The 19,778-nt window shown below is 41.3% G+C and overlaps 1 protein-coding gene across 3 annotated transcripts in view; it reads right to left on the bottom strand.

The window, feature by feature from the left end:
- LOC132399879 (proto-oncogene tyrosine-protein kinase Src-like) overlaps positions 1 to 19,778 on the bottom strand; it is a 217,714-nt gene that overhangs the window by 94,618 nt on the left and 103,318 nt on the right. For all 3 annotated transcript variants that reach the window (XM_059980747.1, XM_059980746.1, XM_059980748.1), the window contains one exon: positions 2,852 to 2,951. In XM_059980747.1, coding sequence (XP_059836730.1) covers positions 2,852 to 2,951 — 100 coding nt within the window. The remainder of the gene's footprint in view (positions 1 to 2,851; positions 2,952 to 19,778) is intronic.

Raw genomic sequence — 19,778 nt, 5'->3', positions numbered from 1 at the left:
ATTAGCAGCAAAGTCAAAATTTTGCTCCCTATTTATATGGGGAGAAAAATCAGCCCAGGGTTTAATTTTAACTTAATTTACTGGCATGAAAAGGAAGCTGTGCACAACACATCTCTCTGGATTTTTATCTTGTCAGCTAGGCGGTGAAATGGCTGAGCTTGTATCAGTTGTTACACACACCATCTTACAAAGTTTCCTTAAAGATGCAATCGGGTTACCATTTAGATCTTTCAGAAACGTCAGGTAAACCCAGAGGAGCAGCAATTAGACTCACATCGTGCAGTTCTCTGGGAAAAGGTTATTCTTTGAAAACAGGTTTAATTTATAGTGGTATGTGGCTCATTAAGCATTTTCTGGATAACAACATGTAATCAAATATTTGCACCTTTGTGTAAAGTAACATAAAATGGTAAATTTGCTCTATGTCAGCAGAATTTCAATTGAATTGAGAATTTAAAATATATTTACTGACCTGCAAGTTCAACCATTTTTCCTCATTTAAACGCTTAACACCAGAGCACTACAGGATAAAAACAGGCCCTTCGGTCCATCTGGTCTGTGCTCATCTGTTATTTGGCCAAGTCCCATCACCCGCACCAGGAACATAGTCGACTAGACCCCTGCCGTCCATGTACTTATCCAAACCTCTCTTAAATGTTGCAATCAAACGCACACTCACCACTTACACCGATTGCTCATTCCACATTCGCACCACCTTCTGAGTGAAAAAATTCCCCCTCAGGTTCCCCCTTAAATATTTCACCTTTTGCCCTTAACCTATGACCTCTAGTTCTAGTCTCACTCCACGTCAGTGGAGAAAGCCTGCTTACATTTACCTCATCTGTACCCTGTATAATTTTGTATGTCTAAGGAGTGGAAAGGAAAAGGGCAGAAGCCAAAATGCATGACGGAGCTCCACTGGGAAGGAGTATTTTGGACGGAACACATCCTGAAAGTTAGGCACAATATGTAAAATATTTTCCTCACTGACCGAATGCTACACAAGCCGCCTTAATAAATAAAACACACTTCCCCCTCAATAAAGCGGGAAAATGCTGGAAACACTTGGTAAGTCAAGCAGATTCGGGCAAAGACTAACAGAGTCATCATTTCAGGTCAAAGTCCCTTTAAAAGTATATTTCAAATACTGCCCCAGCTCTCTCATCTAAAACCCAAGCCTTCTAGTTTTAAACTCACCAGCTGCAAAAGATGGACCATTCAGCTTATCCATATCCTTGCGATTTCAAATAAGATTACCCCTAAACTTCAGGGCAGGGAAAGAAAGTCCCAGCTTGTTCATATTCTACTTCTAACTGAAGCTCAACATTCCTGGTCACATTCTCATTGCATTTTTCTGCTCTCTTTTCAGTTTAATGACATCCACCCTCTAGCTGAGCAACTAGCCTCTTCAACACTGAAGCGCTCTTTCACGTAGGAAACATTTCAGCTACCATTATTTGCAGAACAGGACAAATGGTGAGTATTTAACTGTTTTTCATGCGATTTTGTTCTTACTGTTTCAAACATTTCCAATGGAAACTGCAGCAAAAAGTGTAAAATTTGAATTGTATTCAGCTTATAATGTACAAAGCCAGTATAACTGCACAAGCCACTAATAATTCATTTTTCTTGTTAATTTAGCTGATAGGTCTCAAAAATAAAAGGAAATACAGTACTGTGCAAAAGCCTTTGGAATATATAGTCTCAGATGTGTAAATCTGGTGGGAGCAAAGGATGTTGGGAATGACGAGGGTGAAGCACTGTGGGAAGGGTGTGGGACAGAGAAGCACCACCAGGGTGGGGGGTGGTTTAGGATGTGGACACACCCAGCCCTGAAACACCAGGAAAGGTCATTTGATTCCAAACAATTGGTTTATTGATCATTACAGAATGTCTCTCTGGTACTTCCCTCCCCTCTCCCTTCCCCTTTTCCCAAACATGATTCATCTCTCCCTGCCCCCTTCCCACTCAGACCACAAAAGAGACCCATATCAGAATCAGTTCTATCACTCACCTATGTCATGAAATTTGTTCTTTTTGCAGCAGTACAGTTCAAACCTTAAAATTACTACAGAACTGTGCAAAAGTCTTAGGCACTGTAGCTATATATATATATATATATATATATATACACACACACACACACACACACATATATACACCTAAGACTTTTGCACAATACTGCATAAAAGATGTTACAATTTTGAGAATTTACCAGATTAACAGACTGAGTGACACAACTGGAAAAGACACAAAAGGGTTAAAAATAATCAATAAGAGTGATCTCTTAGATTAATTGAATTATTCAACCTTTAGTTGTCAAATCTCAAACAGTCACTAGGAGCTACCCTAGATGGTAAGCGAAAAGAATGTTTGGAACAAAGTGTTCCACACGGAATGATCCAAGGGGCAAAGCTCCATCAGAGTTATTCAGCAATTTCATGTGCATTTGACAATATCCAATTTGCAAAAAGGACGGTGAATACTAAGCAGTTAACAACTTCACATCAGGTTTGTGGAGGTGATAAGTATCTCCCTATGCTGTGCAGATGAAAAGTCATGAAACTGTTCCAATTTTATTTTTTTCCCTCTAACTCAGTCATTGATTATTTAGTTTCATATCAGCCCTAAATAATTGTAAAAACTTAATCTGATGGAATGGGGGCTGGCTGGAAGATGTGAACCAATATGAGCCAATTTAGCTGAATTTCCCCCTCAATGAAGTTTAAAACTTATCTGGAGCAGGAGGAAGAGGGCATAATTATAGAGCCAGAAAGAAACTTTCTATTGAGTAGTAATATATACTGTAGTCTCAATGAGCGGCAGTGAGGCACACTAATATCATGCTTACGTGTTGTTAACGATCTGCAGTCGCTCCCCCTTCTTAAAGGAAAGGTCACTCACGGTCCTGGAATCGTAATCGTACAATGCCACAAATGTGGTCACTCCACCTGAGAGAAATAAAGAGACAGAACAATACAATAAAATCCCCAATTTGCAGAAATCCGTAATAGAGCAGAGTTCAATTCCGAGCTCATCTGTAGGGAGTCTGTACATCCTCCCAGTGGAAAGTGTGGGCTTTCACTGGGTGCTCTGGTTTCCTCCCACTGTCTAAAGAGGTACTGGTTAGTAGGTTAATTGGTCATTGTAAATTGTCCCAAGTTTAGGCGAAGGTTAAGGTCAATGTTCCCTCTAATTTGGAATGACCACTCTGTGCAAGAATCTTGCGCTGTGCAATTTTTTTGCCCAGCGACAAAAACATGTGCTTATTGCATAATTTCTTCAATAATAACAGTATCAATAAGCCAGTTCTAAAATCTGCAGACAAATAATCACCCAATGTCATCAGAAACTGGAAAAGGAAACGTGATTGCATATGAGTGAGATAATCTTAATATGCCAATGAGGTAGAGGGTGATAACCTTTTTGCACAGTTTAAATTCCCTTTTGAGCTAGTAGCAAAAGAGATGTACACGCACACACCTTAGAGGGAACATTGGTTAAGACCATGAGATGACAAACAGAATTAAGCCATTCAATCCCAGAATTATTTTTGTGAACTTCCTTTGAACCCTCTCCAATGTCAATACATCCTTTCTTAGTTAAGAGGCCCAAGATTACTCAAAATACTCCAAGTGAGGCCTCACCTATGCATTACAAAGTCTCAATGTTACAACCTTGCTTTTATATTCTAGTCCTCGTGAAATGGATGTTGATATTCATTTCCATCTTTTATTTTTGAATTTTCTCTCCATTTAGAAAATAGTCTACCCTTTTATTCCTCCAATCAAAGTAAACGACCATACACTTCCTGACACTGTATTCTCTCTGCCACTTTGCACATTCTCCATATCTATCCAAGTCCTTCTGTAGCCTCTCTACTTCCTCAAAACTACCTGCCGTCCACCTATCTTGGTATCGTCTGCAAAACTTGGCCACAAAGTCATCGGGGTTGCTAAGTAGCATGGCTCGAAGGGCGGGTAGGACCTATTCTGTGATGTATCTCGATAATAAACAAATAGATAAATTACTTGACTTGAGAACAGTTTTTACCTTGGTTTAATTAAGCTTCTTGTATTTCACAAACTCCAGAAATTGTCAGAATTTCCTAGCTTGGAAGTCGAAGATAATGAGACATGAAAATTCTCATGTTTGGTAATGATGCAGTTTACAACTGCAGAAGGGCAAAGTGGTTTTGAAGCATGAGGCCAGTGGTCACTTTATTAGGGACACCTGTACACCTGCTCATTAATGCAAATACCTAATCAGCCAATCACATGGCAGCAACTTAATACATTCAAACATGGGCAAGAGGTTCCGTTGTGGTTCAGACTAAACATCAGAATGGGCAAGAGATGTGATCAAGTGGCTCTGACTGATTGTGGCAGACAGTGGATTGAATATCTCAGAAACTGCTGATCTTCCGGAATTTTCAATTCACAGAAATTGGTGCGAAAAACAGTAAAAATCCAGTGAGCAACAGTTCTGTGTGGATGAAAATGCTTTCTTATGAAATAGGTCAGAGGAGAATAGCCAGACTGGTTCAAGGTGACAGTAACTCAAATAACCACACATTATAACAGTGGTGTGCCGAACAGCATCTCTGAACGTACAAAACATCAAATCTTGAAGTGGATGGCCTACAGCAGCAGCAGACCATGAGCATGCACACAGTGGCCCCTTTATTAGGTACAGGAGGTACTTTAAACTGGCCACTGAGTATATTTTGCCTGCCAGTGGGGTAGGACGGGTGAGGAAAGGGCATGGAATTCAAGAGCATTCAAGGACTAAAGTGAGGAATCCTGCTGGAAATGTAAACCTTTGTAGAAAAGTGCACAGTTTTCATCTCCATGTGCAAGATCAGAAATGCTCCTTGGAGTTGGTGCAGAGTAGACTTACAAGACTGATTCATTGAGAATTGTCCTATTATGGAACCATTATCGTATTTGTGTTGTACATCTTCTCAAGAGTTTAGCTTGAGCTCATTCAACCAAAGTTCAAAGTACATTTATTATCAAAGTATGTATACTTTATACAACCTTGAGATTCCTCTCCAGTCATAACTCAAAATTAAGAGTTACGTGGACAAGCATTTAAATGGCCTATGGACCAAGGGCCATAACGTGAATGGGATTAGGATAGAATGCGTACTTGACAGTTATCATGGGCAATTTGGATTGAAGGCGCTGCTTCCGTGCTGTATAACTCCATGGCATTTTTTTTTAAGAAGAGTTACTGAGCAAATACTACAAATAAAATAACAGATATGGATAGGTTTCTAAGGTTGTCAAGCCGAGGAGTGGTGGTGGGGACAAGTTCCCACAACCTAAAAGTGCATGTGACTCAAATAGCCTCTGACAACCAAGTCCAACTCCTGGCCTTCTCATGTGGTTTAGCCTCTAAGCCTGGCGGAACTGTTTCAACTGACAGGAGAAGGGGCAAAGGCAGGTCCTGGCACCTTAAAACCAGTTCTTTGGGTAGATGGAGCTCGTCAGCCTGGGAAGGCAGTCCATCTGAGAGAGGGAAAACTCTGATTTCAACTCTCCACTGACTTGCGGCCGGAGCCCTTTATGGAAAAGGCTTCGGGAGTAAACCCTGAGGACAAATCCTGAGCTGGAGTTCCTAAGGCAGTCCGACATTGCCTTCAAGCTCGATCTGGCAACTTCTGCAACAACACCGGTGCCAAGCTGTATCAGCCCTATCACCACCTTGGACAATATCGGTGGTATGGAGAGGGGAGACTTGCTGCATGGGCAACTGCCGGTCTTCCATACAACCTTGCCCAGGTGCAGATCCATGGTCTCGTGAGACTAACGGATCCCACCATATACGGAAACTGACCATAAAATATAGGAATAGAATTAGGCCATCGGGCCTATCAAGTCTGCTCTACCATTCGACCACGGCTGATGCATTTTCTCTCTCAGCCTCATTCTCCTTCCTTCTCCAAGTAAGATTTGATGCCCTTACTTATCAAGAACCTATCCTGTTCTGCTGTGGATGGTAATAGTGAGAAGAGGGCATGCCAGGATCATCAAGGACCTCAATTATCCAGGCCATGCTCTCCTCTCGTTACTACCATTGCAGAAGGAACAGAAGCCTAATGTCTGACATAATCAGGTTGAGCATCAGTTATTACCCTACATGTACATCATACTCCTAAAACAGTGTAGATAACTTCACTCACCTCAACTCTGAACTGACTCCGCAATCCACAGACTCACTTTCAAGGGCTCTACAACTCTCGTTCTCAGTATTATTTTTTTAATTTGTCAGTCTTTGTTTATGTATATTTTCCATAAATCCTATTGTATTTATTTATTTTCTTGTAAACACCTGCACAAAAATGAATTATCAATGTAATATATGGTGACATATACACACTTTGATAATAAATTTACTTTGACTTTGAAATATACACAATGACAGCTTCCACAGCCATCTGTAACAATGTATTGCACAGATTCACCACATTCTTGCAAAAGAACTCCTTCCTCTTTTCTAAAGGGATGTCCTTCTACTGTGGCTGTACCCTCTGTCCTAGAATACAAGACCATTTGGGCCATTTGGGCCATTGAATCTGCTCTGCATTTTCATCATGGCTGATCCATTTCCATCTTAGCCCCAACCTCCTGCTTTCTCCCCATAACCATTCATGCCCTGACAAATCAAGTCAAGGCAGACAAATCAACCTCTGCCTTAAATGTATCCAATGACTTGGCCTCCACAACCGCCTGTGGCACCTCACTATCTGAAAACAATCTCTCAGCCATCTTTCAACCACAGCCACCTGTAGACTCTCACTATTGGAAACATCTCCACTCTATCCAGGCCTTTCAAAGCAAATAACATAACATGAGTTACTTGTAACAACTAATGAAGATGCTATAAAATATTATGACCAACGTGAACTCTATTCTAACCATCTTACACAGCTTGAATTCTCAACTATAATTTCATCTGCTACTCACAAGCATTTCTCTTTAACTCTGAATCTGACTGCAATTCACTCCAGCAATCACACAAGGGATTTATCTCCATCTGCACCATTGATCACCACTTTCCACAGTTTTCTTGCAAGCCACCTTTCGAACTTTAAATATTACTCATTTTCTTATCTCAAATGATTCCCAGACATACTGCATCTCTCTGAGATACACACACAAAATGCTGGAGGAGCTCAGCAGCCCAGGCAGCATCTATGGAAAATAGAAAACAGTCAGGCCCGAAATGCTTGGATTTCTAGCATCTGCAGATTTTCTAATTTTTGCATATCTCTCAGGAGAAACAGGCTCCAATGACACAGTCCCTTCAGCACACATCCATGCTGGCCATTAAGCCAATTGAAACTAATCCCATTTCCTTCTATTTGCTTTATGTTCTTTTGTCAGTTTAAAAGCCTCTTAAACCCCAATAGTGAAATTACTTTCACCACCACCCATGGAAGTGTGTTCAATCCACCTGCTACTCTCTGCGCAAAGAACCTTGATTATGGTGCATCAATAAATAGGGTCCGGGCAAGAACAAAAATAGCAATATGACAACATTTTGTCTTAAGCACAAGAGATTCTGCAAATGCTTGATCTTGATCAATACATACAATACGCTGGAGGAACTCAGGAGTATCGATGAGTGGTATTTTATTTAGAGATACAGTGCAGAATAAGTCCTTCTGATCCTTCGAGCCCCGCTACCCAGCAACCCCGACAAACACTGATTTAACCTTAGCTTAATCACAGGACAATTTACAATGATCAACTAACCTGCTAACCGTGGGAGAAAACTGGAATACCTGGAGAAAATCCACACTTTCCATGTGGAGGATGTACAAATTCCTTATAGAGGAGGCTGGGATTGAATGCTGAACCCCATCACCACAAGCTGTAATAGCATTCCACTAACTGCTACACTACCGAGGTGCCCGCTAACTAATATGGAAAGCCTATTTAAGATGTATGGAAAAGTTTCAAATTTTAAAAACGAATGATAGGAAAAGAAAGTGGACTCACTGAAACTATATAAAGACCTCATTACTGTCCTGCCCTGTTATGGGACAATCGAAGGAGAGATTTTTCTTTAGAATGGGGTATTTTACTGTTTAGTTTAAAATAAAAGGTCTCTTATGCCCATCGCTGGAAACAAATGCAAGTACTAGAATGGTAGGAGAGAACTTTTCAAGACCTGTCCTTTTAAACATAAATGATGCCAGTTAGACCAGGAGAGGACAATAACCATTTTGCTGCCTTACAAATATTGTGAATTGGGCTCCTGCCAGCACTACAAAAATCATCCTCACAAGTTAAGAGATAAAACTCTTCACGATGCTGCTGGCTTTTTACTTTTAACGCCTCAACAACAAAATCACAGCCAATTTTTGAAAATATTATCTCACCAACAGATCGTTAATTGTCAATAAAAAAAACTGGCAACTTTCTTGTGTGGAAATTATAGCTGCTTTTTTTTGCTAGTTCTACCACAGGCCAGTAAGGTGCAAGTCTTACACAGCCTCATTAGCTGAATGCTGAGTGCCACGGATTTATTTTGTTGTTGAGAATTGCATCTGGAGGATCCACATTCATTTTAACTGTGTCCAACTCCCCTTTGTTCCTTAAGGACATGTAAATAACTACAGGCACAGTTCCACTAATGGCATCATAAAACAACTTTGTAAAGACATCACATTTCCACAAGCTGTGAATTTTTGGTGGTTTTACGGAAGTGTGAAGACAACAGGGACCTCAATAAATGATGGTCAAGGATCTCCTTAATCCATGAGATTTAAGAGGAGAGAGAAATAGGAAGAACAGGGAAGAAAGTAAATAATAAGAATAGACTAAGAGGGAGAGAAAGACCATTTGAAAAAATTCTCCATTTTTTTTATTTCAGCCATTTCAGTGAATAAATTAGCATCCGTAGGAATGAGATACCACAGTTTCAACTGCTACATTTGAGAGATTTTTCAGGGTACCTCATCCAAAATAGTGCTTTTAACCTTTTAAGTATCAGTCTTCGATTTCTAGGTGGATTAAATTTACATGTAATTTGAATGCAATAATAACTTGAAGCAAACTGGGTGGGTAACAGCCAGTTCCCACGTTTGTGACACCAAGTTAGAGTAACACGCACAAAATTCTGTGCAGGTCAGGCAGTATCTATGGAGAGGAATAAAGAGTCGATTTTTCAAACCGAGGCCATTCTCCAGGATTTTTATTTTCCTCCAACTCCAACTGAAGGGTTTCGGCCCTAAACATGAGCTCTTTATTCCTCTCCATAGATGCTAACTGACCTGCTGAGTTTCTCCAATATTTGGGTACATCACTCTGGATTTCAGCATCTGCAGAATCTCTTATGTTTATAATTTCTGAAAAGTTGAAGCAATTTGCAACTCTCACCATATTTCTTCCCTGGGATCTTTTATTGGTTATTTACATAGAAATAAAGACCTGATCTACTAAATTAGCCTTTATATCCCCACCAAATTCCTGGCAAGCAGTAGAGAAACAGACTGTGCTCCACGCCCGGAGAACTGACGGACAGTTGTAGTTGAACATGAAGATGAAGCTCTTCATTCCACCCTGCTTCTGGCAAGGAACTCAGTGAGAACACAAACATGCTCTCACTGGCTTGTCAGCAACAGGCATTCTCATTCACTTCAAACACGAGAGATGCTGCATTTCCAGAATAACACAAACAAAATGCTGGAGGAACTTAGCAAGTCAGGCAGCAGCTATAGAGAGGAGTAAAGAGCCACGTTTCTCATTCTTATATGTTAAAGTGACGTCGTGTATCCCTTCATCAGGGTTTTGGCCTGAAACATCAACTGTTTACACTTTTCCATAGATGCTGCCTGGCCAGCTGAGTTCCACCAGCATTTTGTGTGTATTACTTTGATTTCCAGCATCCACAAATTTTCTCTTGTTCGTATATTGCTGTAGCTTTCATCTTCAAGAGATATGTCTGAGTATTCAATGGGGTTAAACAGCAACCTACTACAGTCATTGTCTCCCTGCTCCAGTTCATACTACAAGACATCATTACAGTAATCTAGATATCCTTGTGCATTATTTCATACTGATGTGGGATGCCTTGGAGTTGCTTTCTATTATTCTGGGAACTGGAAATCAAACTATCTAGAAACTACCTTGGGTTCAAGCTTCAGCAAAGAATCAGGAATACTGGTGAGCAAAAAAAATTGGGGGTGCCCTTCCTCCATTTGTCCCAGAGGTAGAGAACAAAGTTGGGCGAGAGGATTGTGCATGTAAAATAACTGACAATTACTGTAAAGAGATTTCCATATAAACTAAAAGCAATGGGAATAGAGATTGAAACCATCTGATTGAATAAGAGCAGCAAATTGCCAATAACTGCAAGCTTTCTCCACAGAAAATGAGGAAAAACACAATCAGCAATGTCTGGCAGTATTTTCTTTCCACTGTGGTACTAATAGCAAGGAGCAAGTTATGGGAAGATGCACAAATATTGCTTGGAATAGTGTTTGTGGGAATTTTTGCATAGTAAGCTTCACATAATGGCCTATTATCTGAATAATACTAACATTATTTCCTCCAAGAAGACTACCATCAGTCCAAGTTTCATCTGAGCTAACAATCACATGCCATTTTATAAAATCAGTAGTTTACCACTTAGCCAAAAGATGCTTGTTAATTTTCTTATGGCACCTTTGCTCTAAAAGAAAATTAATATTTCCTATTCCTTGAAACTTTCTCAAGCTTTGATAACTTTACCATCTCAACATCAGTCCTCATGGACAATGTCCTACCTCTTCTTCTCTTGTCCAGACTTCCAGTTGGTTTAGAATGAGCCGCCCTGATAGGAACCCTTGCCGTTCCAGATCACATGGTGCCCATGCCCTTCCTGCTGACCTCAGCTGATTTTTGAGGCAAATTATCAGTTACAAATCTCACAAAGAAATGTAAGCACCTGGACACAGACTGTCCACATGACATACTATCAAGTGTGTCACGCACTTGCATCGGGATCACACATCACTCCCTTTGAAAGTGACACAAGTAAAATGTGCTGTTTGCTTTCATCTTTGGTTCAGATACAGGACTAGAATCACCAGGCCTTTTTGCAAAGGGTTAAACAACAAGTGAAATGACCATAGCACAATTGATGCCCCATTAACCAGCAGCAAGTCTCTCTCCTATTATCTTGAATCTCCCAGGCTGTCAACTCTCCCTTCTCATTTTTGATTAAGTATCTACCTCAAGCATTGGCACAGCTCATTTCACAACCTTACAGCATCCCAGAGTGCTTTACAACCAATAAATTACATTTAAAACATCGCCTCTGTGGGAAACTCAGAGACAATGCAATTCTCCTGGCTGTGGAGTCAATAAAAGTATTTTATTTGTCAATATCTCCTGCCTTCTTTAGAATTAGATCCATGCTGATAACATTTAGTGGTTTCAACTGCTTTTAAATTGGAAAACAAATATGACAGCAAGTAATTATGTACATTTTTCCACTACAATCATTTTCCAGAAATAAAATGTGAGTAATTAATCTGTACTGAAGAAACAGTCACTCTTATATGCAATCATAGATTAATGAGGAAACATTGATATGCAATTACTGTGCAATGATTACAGCCTGTTACCATGCGTTTAGCTTCTTCCTAACAACATAGGTGTATGAAAATGGCCAAACTTCTTTGGGCAAACTAAATTCAGGGATGGATCCTTGAGCAATTAAGGCTGGAGTTATGAATCTTTGGGTGCAGCAGAGAATTGTAACAGTAATAACAGCTGCAGCCATGTACCTTTCTTTCTATTATGAGTTTAAATTGTTATGTTTTCTAACTTCAAAACATTAAACTAATTCAAAGAAACTCACGGGAGTCTGAAAATATGAATGTAGTTCGAGTTTACTTTAAGCGAGGCATGCACTTATCATGTGGTAGTGTGATGACATGTTCAGTTAACATATTTTTGCATATTATACATAATTAATTATTTAAATAAACAAGAATGCTTAATCAATATATATAGTTCCTTAAGGTTGTTACAGCTGGGGGTGGTTATGGGCACAAGCTCCACTACCTATTAAATGCTCCCAATGGCGCGTGCCTCAAATAGCCTTCACATGTGGCTTAGCTACTAAACTGGGTGGAACCAACTCTACTGACAGGAGAAGGCGCAAAAACGGGTTACTGGCACCTTAAATGCAGTTCCTTCGGGCAGATGGGGCTCATCAGCCGTGGTTGGCAGCTCATCTAGGAGAAGGAAAACTCTGACCTCAAACCTCCGCTGCCTTGCAGCTATGCCCACCCATGGGGAAGGTTTCAGGAGTAAACCGTGAGGGAGAAGTCCAGAGCTGAAGCCTCTAAGGCAGTCCTGCGTGTACCAAACTGAATCGGTCTGTGCCGATCCTTTGGGTTCAGCAGATGCACGGAGAGGGGGAGCTTGCTACATGGACAACGACATGCTCTCCATATCGTACATGAAAGCTGTTCAGCAAGAAACATCAAACTCATCCCACCCCTACAAAAAAGTACGCCATCCCAATCATCAGCCTCCAAAACATTATCCTCTCGCACAACAAGATGGAGAAGGAATGGGCGATAATAAGCACAAAATATAAAAAAGCATAAGTCTGAAAAAGACCACAATCCATAAACGCAGAACCATGATACCACTCTGCATCGTCACTGACATTCATCGAAAGAGAGGGACACCACATGAGGCAAAGAGGTCTACCCGCCTGCCACAGTGAACCACACAGTGAGAGGCTCCTCACAGACTCCTCCAGCAGCGATCAAATGGCAGACATTCGGCACTGAACTCGCGCTCACTTCCTGCATTCGCCTCGACATCTCAATCTTCCTCCCCTCTTTAATAGGCGATTAATGGACGCTTTAACCGGTGAAATGTAGTCAAGCATCAGCTCGCACCTCGTCTTGAAGTTTCATCACATCGAAGCCGTCCAAGAACACACTCACTTCCCAGAATCTTCCTGGAGACAGCAAAGTGCTGGATCACTCACATGATCTCCAAACTGTAAATTTCAGGCTCTTAACAGTCACAGCCACACACTTAAAGTGAAAAATAGATGCAAGAGAAGTAAAAAAGACATTTTCATGAGCTCTCTGGAAGATGTCGACCAAGGGAGTGGTGTACATTGGCACCATCTTGTCCACAAAATTCTAATTATGACTGTAAGATTCAACATCATAGAGAGTTATCGTTGAATCTGTCCCCATTATTACAGTCAAGAAAAAATACTTAAAAGCTCAAAGCATTCTTGATATAAATACCTCATAATAATTCAGGTGCATTCCAACTGGTTTCTATCAGGAGTGTCTGTGAATATCAGGAGTGTACAAATGAGCAGCCAGCTTGATGAAGTCAGAGCAAGAGCTGGGGATTCAAAGCAATGCACAGAACAAGCTTCAGAAAACTGACAGCACAGTGAACTGTGAGCTGAAGGTAGCCAGGTGTCAGTCGTTGCCCTGAGGATCTATAGTGGATTGCTCCTGGGCTGAGGTCCTGACCCCCATCAACCATAAACATCTTGTATTTGGTGTGGTATTGACTCCAGCCAGTGACTCTCTACTCAACTTTAGTTAAGCCTAGGTTTCTTGATGCTATACCCAATCAGACGCACACTGACGTTCGAGTTCAAACAAATGAAGCCTCGGGACCAGGGTGTACCCAGAATACAAATATCACACGCAGTACATAAACAAAAGTATTACCACAGATGTTAATACAATACAAATCAAAATGCAAGTTAAGTTTTCAGCACAGGTAAGCAGTAAACAATACAGTACACACAAAATGCTGGTAGAACACAGCAGGCTAGGCAGCATCTATAGGGAGAAGTGCTGTCAACGTTTCAGGCTGAGACCCTTCGTCAGGACTAACCGAAAGAAAAGATAGTAAGAGATTTGAAAGTAGAGGGGGGAGGGGGAAATGCGAAATGATAGGAGTAGACCAGAGGGGGTGGGATGAAGCTAAGAGTTGGAAAGGTGATTGGCAAAAGTGATACCGAGCTGGAGAAGTGAAAGGATCATGAGATGGGAGGCCTCGGGATAAAGAAAGGAGGGGAGGGGAGTACCAGAGGGAGATGGAGAACAGGCAAACAACTAAATGTGTCAGGGATGGGGTAAGAAGGGGAGGAGGGGCATTAACGGAAGTTAGAGAAGTCAATGGTCATGCCATCAGGTTGGAGGCTACCCAGCCGGTATATAAGGTGTTGTTCCTCCAACCTGAGTTTGGATTCATTTTGACAATAGAGGAGGCCATGGATAGACATATCAGAATGGGAATGGGACATGGAATTAAAATGTGTGGCCACTGGGAGATCCTGCATTTTCTAGCGGACCGAGCGTAGGTGTTCCGTGAAACTGTCTCCCAGTCTAGCTCACTGTCCTAGTGAAGGGACCTCAGTAGAGGCAAGATTATTTTTTTTTTCTCACATCCTAAAGAAGCTATTACCCAGTATGGCAGTCTTAGTCCTGATGCTTCTGTACCTCATTCCAGACGGTAGTGGGTCAAAGAGTTTGTGCAATGGGTGGTAGGGATCTTCAATGATGCTTTGGGTCCTTTGCTGCAACTCTCCTAGTAAATGCCATAAATGGGGGGAGGAACACCCCAGTAATCCTCTCAGCAGTTCTCTCAATCTCTTGTGTCAAGGGAAGCTTCTTTCACCTTATCATTTGGTGTTCAGATTATTTTGTTGACTGTGTTGTAGATCTGGGGCTAAGTGGAGCAGATAAGATCCCAATGTAGCTTTGGTGAACTGGTTATTTATTGGAGATTAGTTAGTGCTTGAAAGCAATCCATCTTTACAACAAACACACAATCACAATGAACATACACACCCACAGACCTTTCTCCACTGCCTTGCAAACTTTTCTTCACAATTATCTTCCCTCGTGAACTGCACAGTATAATCTGCCTCCATCAGTCTGCTGAGATTTGAGGGTTATATGATAGACAGTAATTGTCTAGATTATTTGCCTCCTGAATTTTTCAGACAGGACAACCAACTTTTTTCCATATTAGTTGGATAATTGTGTTTAGTTGACAGCTGCAATAGACAGTATGACTGGTTCTGAAGCTCAGTCCCTCAGTGATAGAGCAAGAATACTGTTTTGTCCCATAGCTTTTCCATAAAGCAGAGCACTCAGCAATTCCCTGATATCTTGTACAGTGATTTAGATTGGCTGAAGGCTGGCTTGTGTGATGACTAAGAGCTCAGAAGGTCAATCAGCCACAGGACTTCAGTCAGAAAATATGTGCCAACAATTCAGCTCAATCTTTTCATTGAAGCACTGAAAGGTTGCTTAACAGGAAACTATTCTTCTCATTGCGTCTGTGTCAACAGAACAACTCACTAATTCAACACACACTGCCAGATCTTTCTCCATGGCCTTGCAAACTTTTCTTCACCATATCTTCATCAATTCCCTCGTGGAAGTCGACAATGGAACAACCACATCGACAGGTTGCGCACTTCAGTTTTCAACTCTTTATCACTCAAAATAGTTTTTTTTCATGTCATTCTTAATTCTCTCCCCCCCCCTTTACTTTATACCTGTGACCTCCAGCGCTCAGCCCTTCCAATGGGAATGGTCTCCCACTATACACACACTCCAAACCCTCAGCATTTTCGACACGTCCATCAAGCATTAGCATATCAACGTCAGCCTTCTCTTCTCCAGAGATGCTGCGATTATTTTCATTACTCTTTCCTGAACTGTGGTTTATTACTCAAGGAACTTATTTTTATCACTCTTTATCTTGGCCCTCTTGAACGTACCCACATCCTTTCTACACTGAAGTCACTAGAATTTAACAGAATATTCCAGTTGAGGCCAGATCAACATGACTTCCAGCTTTTGTATTTTGTGCCATTGTTGATAAAGGCCTAAACACTATATGCTTTATTAACCATCTTCTCAACCAGCACACACATTCAGGTTCCTCGATTCTTGTACCCTTTTTGGAAGAGCTTTAGTGTGTCATTATTCCTACTCACTTTTTTCTACATTATGCACTGTCTGCTAGAACAACACTGCCCATTCAAACAGCCTGTCCATATCCTTTTACAGTCTATTGCTGTAGTATACAATGTCACACTCAGATTTTTAAAAAAATTGTGCTCCAGCCACAGCAGCCTGATGCTGAATCTGAGAGATGCAAAGCACTTCAGCAGTGCCGGGGGAGAAAGTAAATTCAATATGGAAGCAAGTTGCCTGACTTGTTGATGCTCTCCCAATGACATAATCCTGCTCCTGTGGCTTCTGGCTGGCATGAAATTTTCCAAGCCGTTCTTCATACCCATTTTAAAACTCAAGATTCTGTGATTTATTTCTGAGCACTAGAATCTTTAACCAGACTTTTCAGTGTAAAGAATGCTTCAATGATGTGGGGTCACAAATCTATGGTGTCTAATTTTGTCCTGGGGGGGTGGTCTTTAAAATTGAAGATTTAATCAGTATAGTACATTTCTATTAGCCTCTCAACCACTGCTGCCCCTTTGATAGAGACTTTCAATTCCTTCCACCCAGCTTCTCCTCTCACTCTCTTCTCGATTTGCCAACCCAACCTGACCCTTGTCCCCGTGTCCCAACGTGAAACAGCAACAGTTCTCTCAAACCTACCGCCCCCCCCCCACTAAACTTCCTTATCCTATAATGAATGCCTCTCACAGCCACGTATATGGAAGCAGCATTTAGAAATGCCTACCACGGCTCTGCATGTCTGGACACCTCGGTGAAGGGATGACTTATGCACAGGCTCTCCGATGTGAAGTTATAAACTTTAGAGAACACAAAGAACAAAGCTACTCATTGCCCAATTACATTCTAACGTTAAGCACGCATCAGCAAAGGACTATTCAGGGTCTTTCACTTCATTGCAAAATGACACACTAACTTCTGTGTGAAGAACTGTGCTGTTGTATGCATTGAGGTGAGTAATATTACAAAATAATGATCAGAGACGTGATGACTTGGATGTAGACTCACACATCCCAGGCTCTCCCTCAATGACACGCCTTAATCAATGATCAAAACAAAATTCTTCATTACACCACAGGACTAGATCCCTATTCTGTACTGAGAACCTTCTCAAAATTGGTAAGTGGTTTATTACTACTGTACCACATGTCCCAGGGTATAGTTAAAAGAAACTTCCTAGCATGTCATCCTGCATCAGAATATAAAAAGAGAAAACAATAATTGAATTCAGAACATAGCATCAGTTACAGAGAAAATCTAATAAAGCACAAGGCAATGATAAGGTGGCGTCAAAAGCCCAGCTGAGCTAAATTAGATCTAAACACTGAAGGGATTGCACTCCCGGAACTTTGTAAACAATCAAAGCCCAGTTCTGTATTTAATGATGTTATTGTGATGGAGTGATATTTAATAAGCAGCCTGGTGCAGTGAGTGGCAGAGAAGCTGGGTGATGGGGGTTTGGCTGAAGAGGATCGGAGAAATTAGGAAAAAAAAAGCTGAGCAGATGTAGCTTAAAGTTTTAGGCTCGAGTTCAAAAGAGTCAATTGAGGAAGGGTTTATGGATCAGAACAAAGAACAACTCTCGGCCACACATGGGGCCTTTAACTTTCATTTGAACAGACAACCGGGAACTCTCTTTAAAGCCATTTTCAAAAGAGAGCTTCTCTGATGTTGTAGCACTCCCACAACATTCCAGCGATGTTTGGGCGAAGTGCATAGCCTACTAGGGATGAGGGTGGGGACGAAACTTCAATCACAAGATTCCGTCAGAATTAGGACAGTTTTCCATCAGATATTTTAAAAATACAACTGTAGATTCCGGACTACAGAGCGCACCTGATTAAAAGCCGCACGCTCTAATTTTAGAAAGAAAATCAATTTTGTACTTGCACAAGCCACACCGGATTTTAAGCCGCAGGTGTCCCACGTTGTAATATGAGATATTTACACAGAAAGATATTACACGTGAGGATTTTTTAACTTTTAATTAAATCTGTATGGTAACATAAACAAATATATATTGCAAATGCTTTTTTTCGAACAGTGCCTGTAACACAGCTATTTTTAAATATACATACGTATCGGTAACACACAAATTACTTTGCGTATACTTTTTTACTGAACAGTGCACGAACAACATTCCAATATCTCCTAATGACTGGTAAAATATATATATATATATATACTGCAGCCAACCAGGAAAAGTTATTGATCGCCTTCTTCATCTTCCTCCTGCACACTAAAACCATCAAAGTCCGAATTGAACAACCTCAGGACCTCGTCACTCACTTCAGCCTCTTCGTTGTCGCTCTCACTTGAGCGCACGCGGTCCTCTTCATCACGCAGCAGTCCAGCCTTTCGAAACCCGTTGGTGATGGTGGAAGTTGTGACACGGCTCCACGCATTTAGGATCCACTGGCAGACTTGAGTTAAAGATGCTCTTCGCATGCGTCCTGTTTTGGTAAAGGACTTCCCGCCGCTCGTCATCCAAGCCTCCCACTCAACGCGCAGCGCCACTTTAAATGCCCGGTTCACGCTGATGTCCAGTGGCTGCAAATACTTCGTGGTGCCCACAGGAATCACAGCTGGAATTGAGTTTGTACTCTTGATGGCAGCTTTCACTGAACTTTCATTGTCAGCCGCTTAAAAAATCACCATCAGTGGAAGCTTTAGTCCGGATGCTGTGCAGCTCAGAACACAAGTAAAATGTGTTCTCTCATGGCCACTTGTTTTCAGTGTGATGGACGAGTCACCTTTTTTATTAACAGTCTGAGTGAGAGGCAGGTCAAACGTCAAAGGTACTTCATCCATATTTATGATATCATCTGGCCCGATGGAATTCTCCGCTATCTTTGTTTGAGTGAATATGCAGAAGTTAGCAAGCTTTTCCTCGTGGTCGGGAGGGAGCTGCTGACACAGAGTCGTGCGTACCCTGACGGACAGGCCTTTTCGTCTCATAAATCTAAAACACCACGATGGCCCACCTCTAAAATCTTCGATTTTCATTTTGGTGGCGATTGCTTTAGCCTTCAGTCTCATCTGCACGGTGGAAACACCGCGGCCGCCTGCTCTCTGTGTGTTAACCCAGTCTTCAAGAAAGTTTTCAAGTTCGGGCCATCTGCTATGATTACCTCTGAAAGCTTTTGTCGTCTTTTTGCATTGACTCAGTTCTTCACGCTGGCGTCTCCACCGTCTCAACGTCGATTCATTTATGCCAAGATTATGTGCAGCAGCTCGATTTCCTTCTTCAACCGCCAGATTGATCGCCTTTAACTTAAAAGCTGCATCATATGCTTTTCTTCGAGTGTTTTCCATGTTGATGAGGGTGAGTACAAATGACTGATTTACAATAATTTAATTGTGAAAGTGCGCTTGATTTATCGTACAATTTCATTGGACCTCTGTGAACTACTCATCAATTTTATTGGTCTACTGTTACGAGGCAAAATGTTTTTGGCGGCATGAAAAAAAAACATGCATTAGCCGCACCGTAGTATAGGCCGCAGTGTTCAAAGCATGGGAAAAAAGTAGCGGCTTATAGTCCAGAATTTACGGTAAATAACATGCTTTGGAACCTATGTGATAATAAGACCAAAAGAGATGGGAGCAGAATTAGGACATTTGGCCCTTTGAGCCATTTTCCCTCTCAACCCCATTCTCTGGACTTCCACTGTAACCTTTCATGCCCTGACAGACAAAGAACCTATTAACCTTTGCCTGTGACCTGGCCTCCAAAGCCACCTGTGGCAATTAATTCCACAAACTCACCACCCCACTGGCTAAGGAA

Source organism: Hypanus sabinus, chromosome 9, assembly GCF_030144855.1.
Source record: "Hypanus sabinus isolate sHypSab1 chromosome 9, sHypSab1.hap1, whole genome shotgun sequence".
Classification (NCBI taxonomy): Eukaryota; Metazoa; Chordata; class Chondrichthyes; order Myliobatiformes; family Dasyatidae; genus Hypanus; species Hypanus sabinus.
This window is presented reverse-complemented; position numbering and strand designations above follow the sequence as displayed.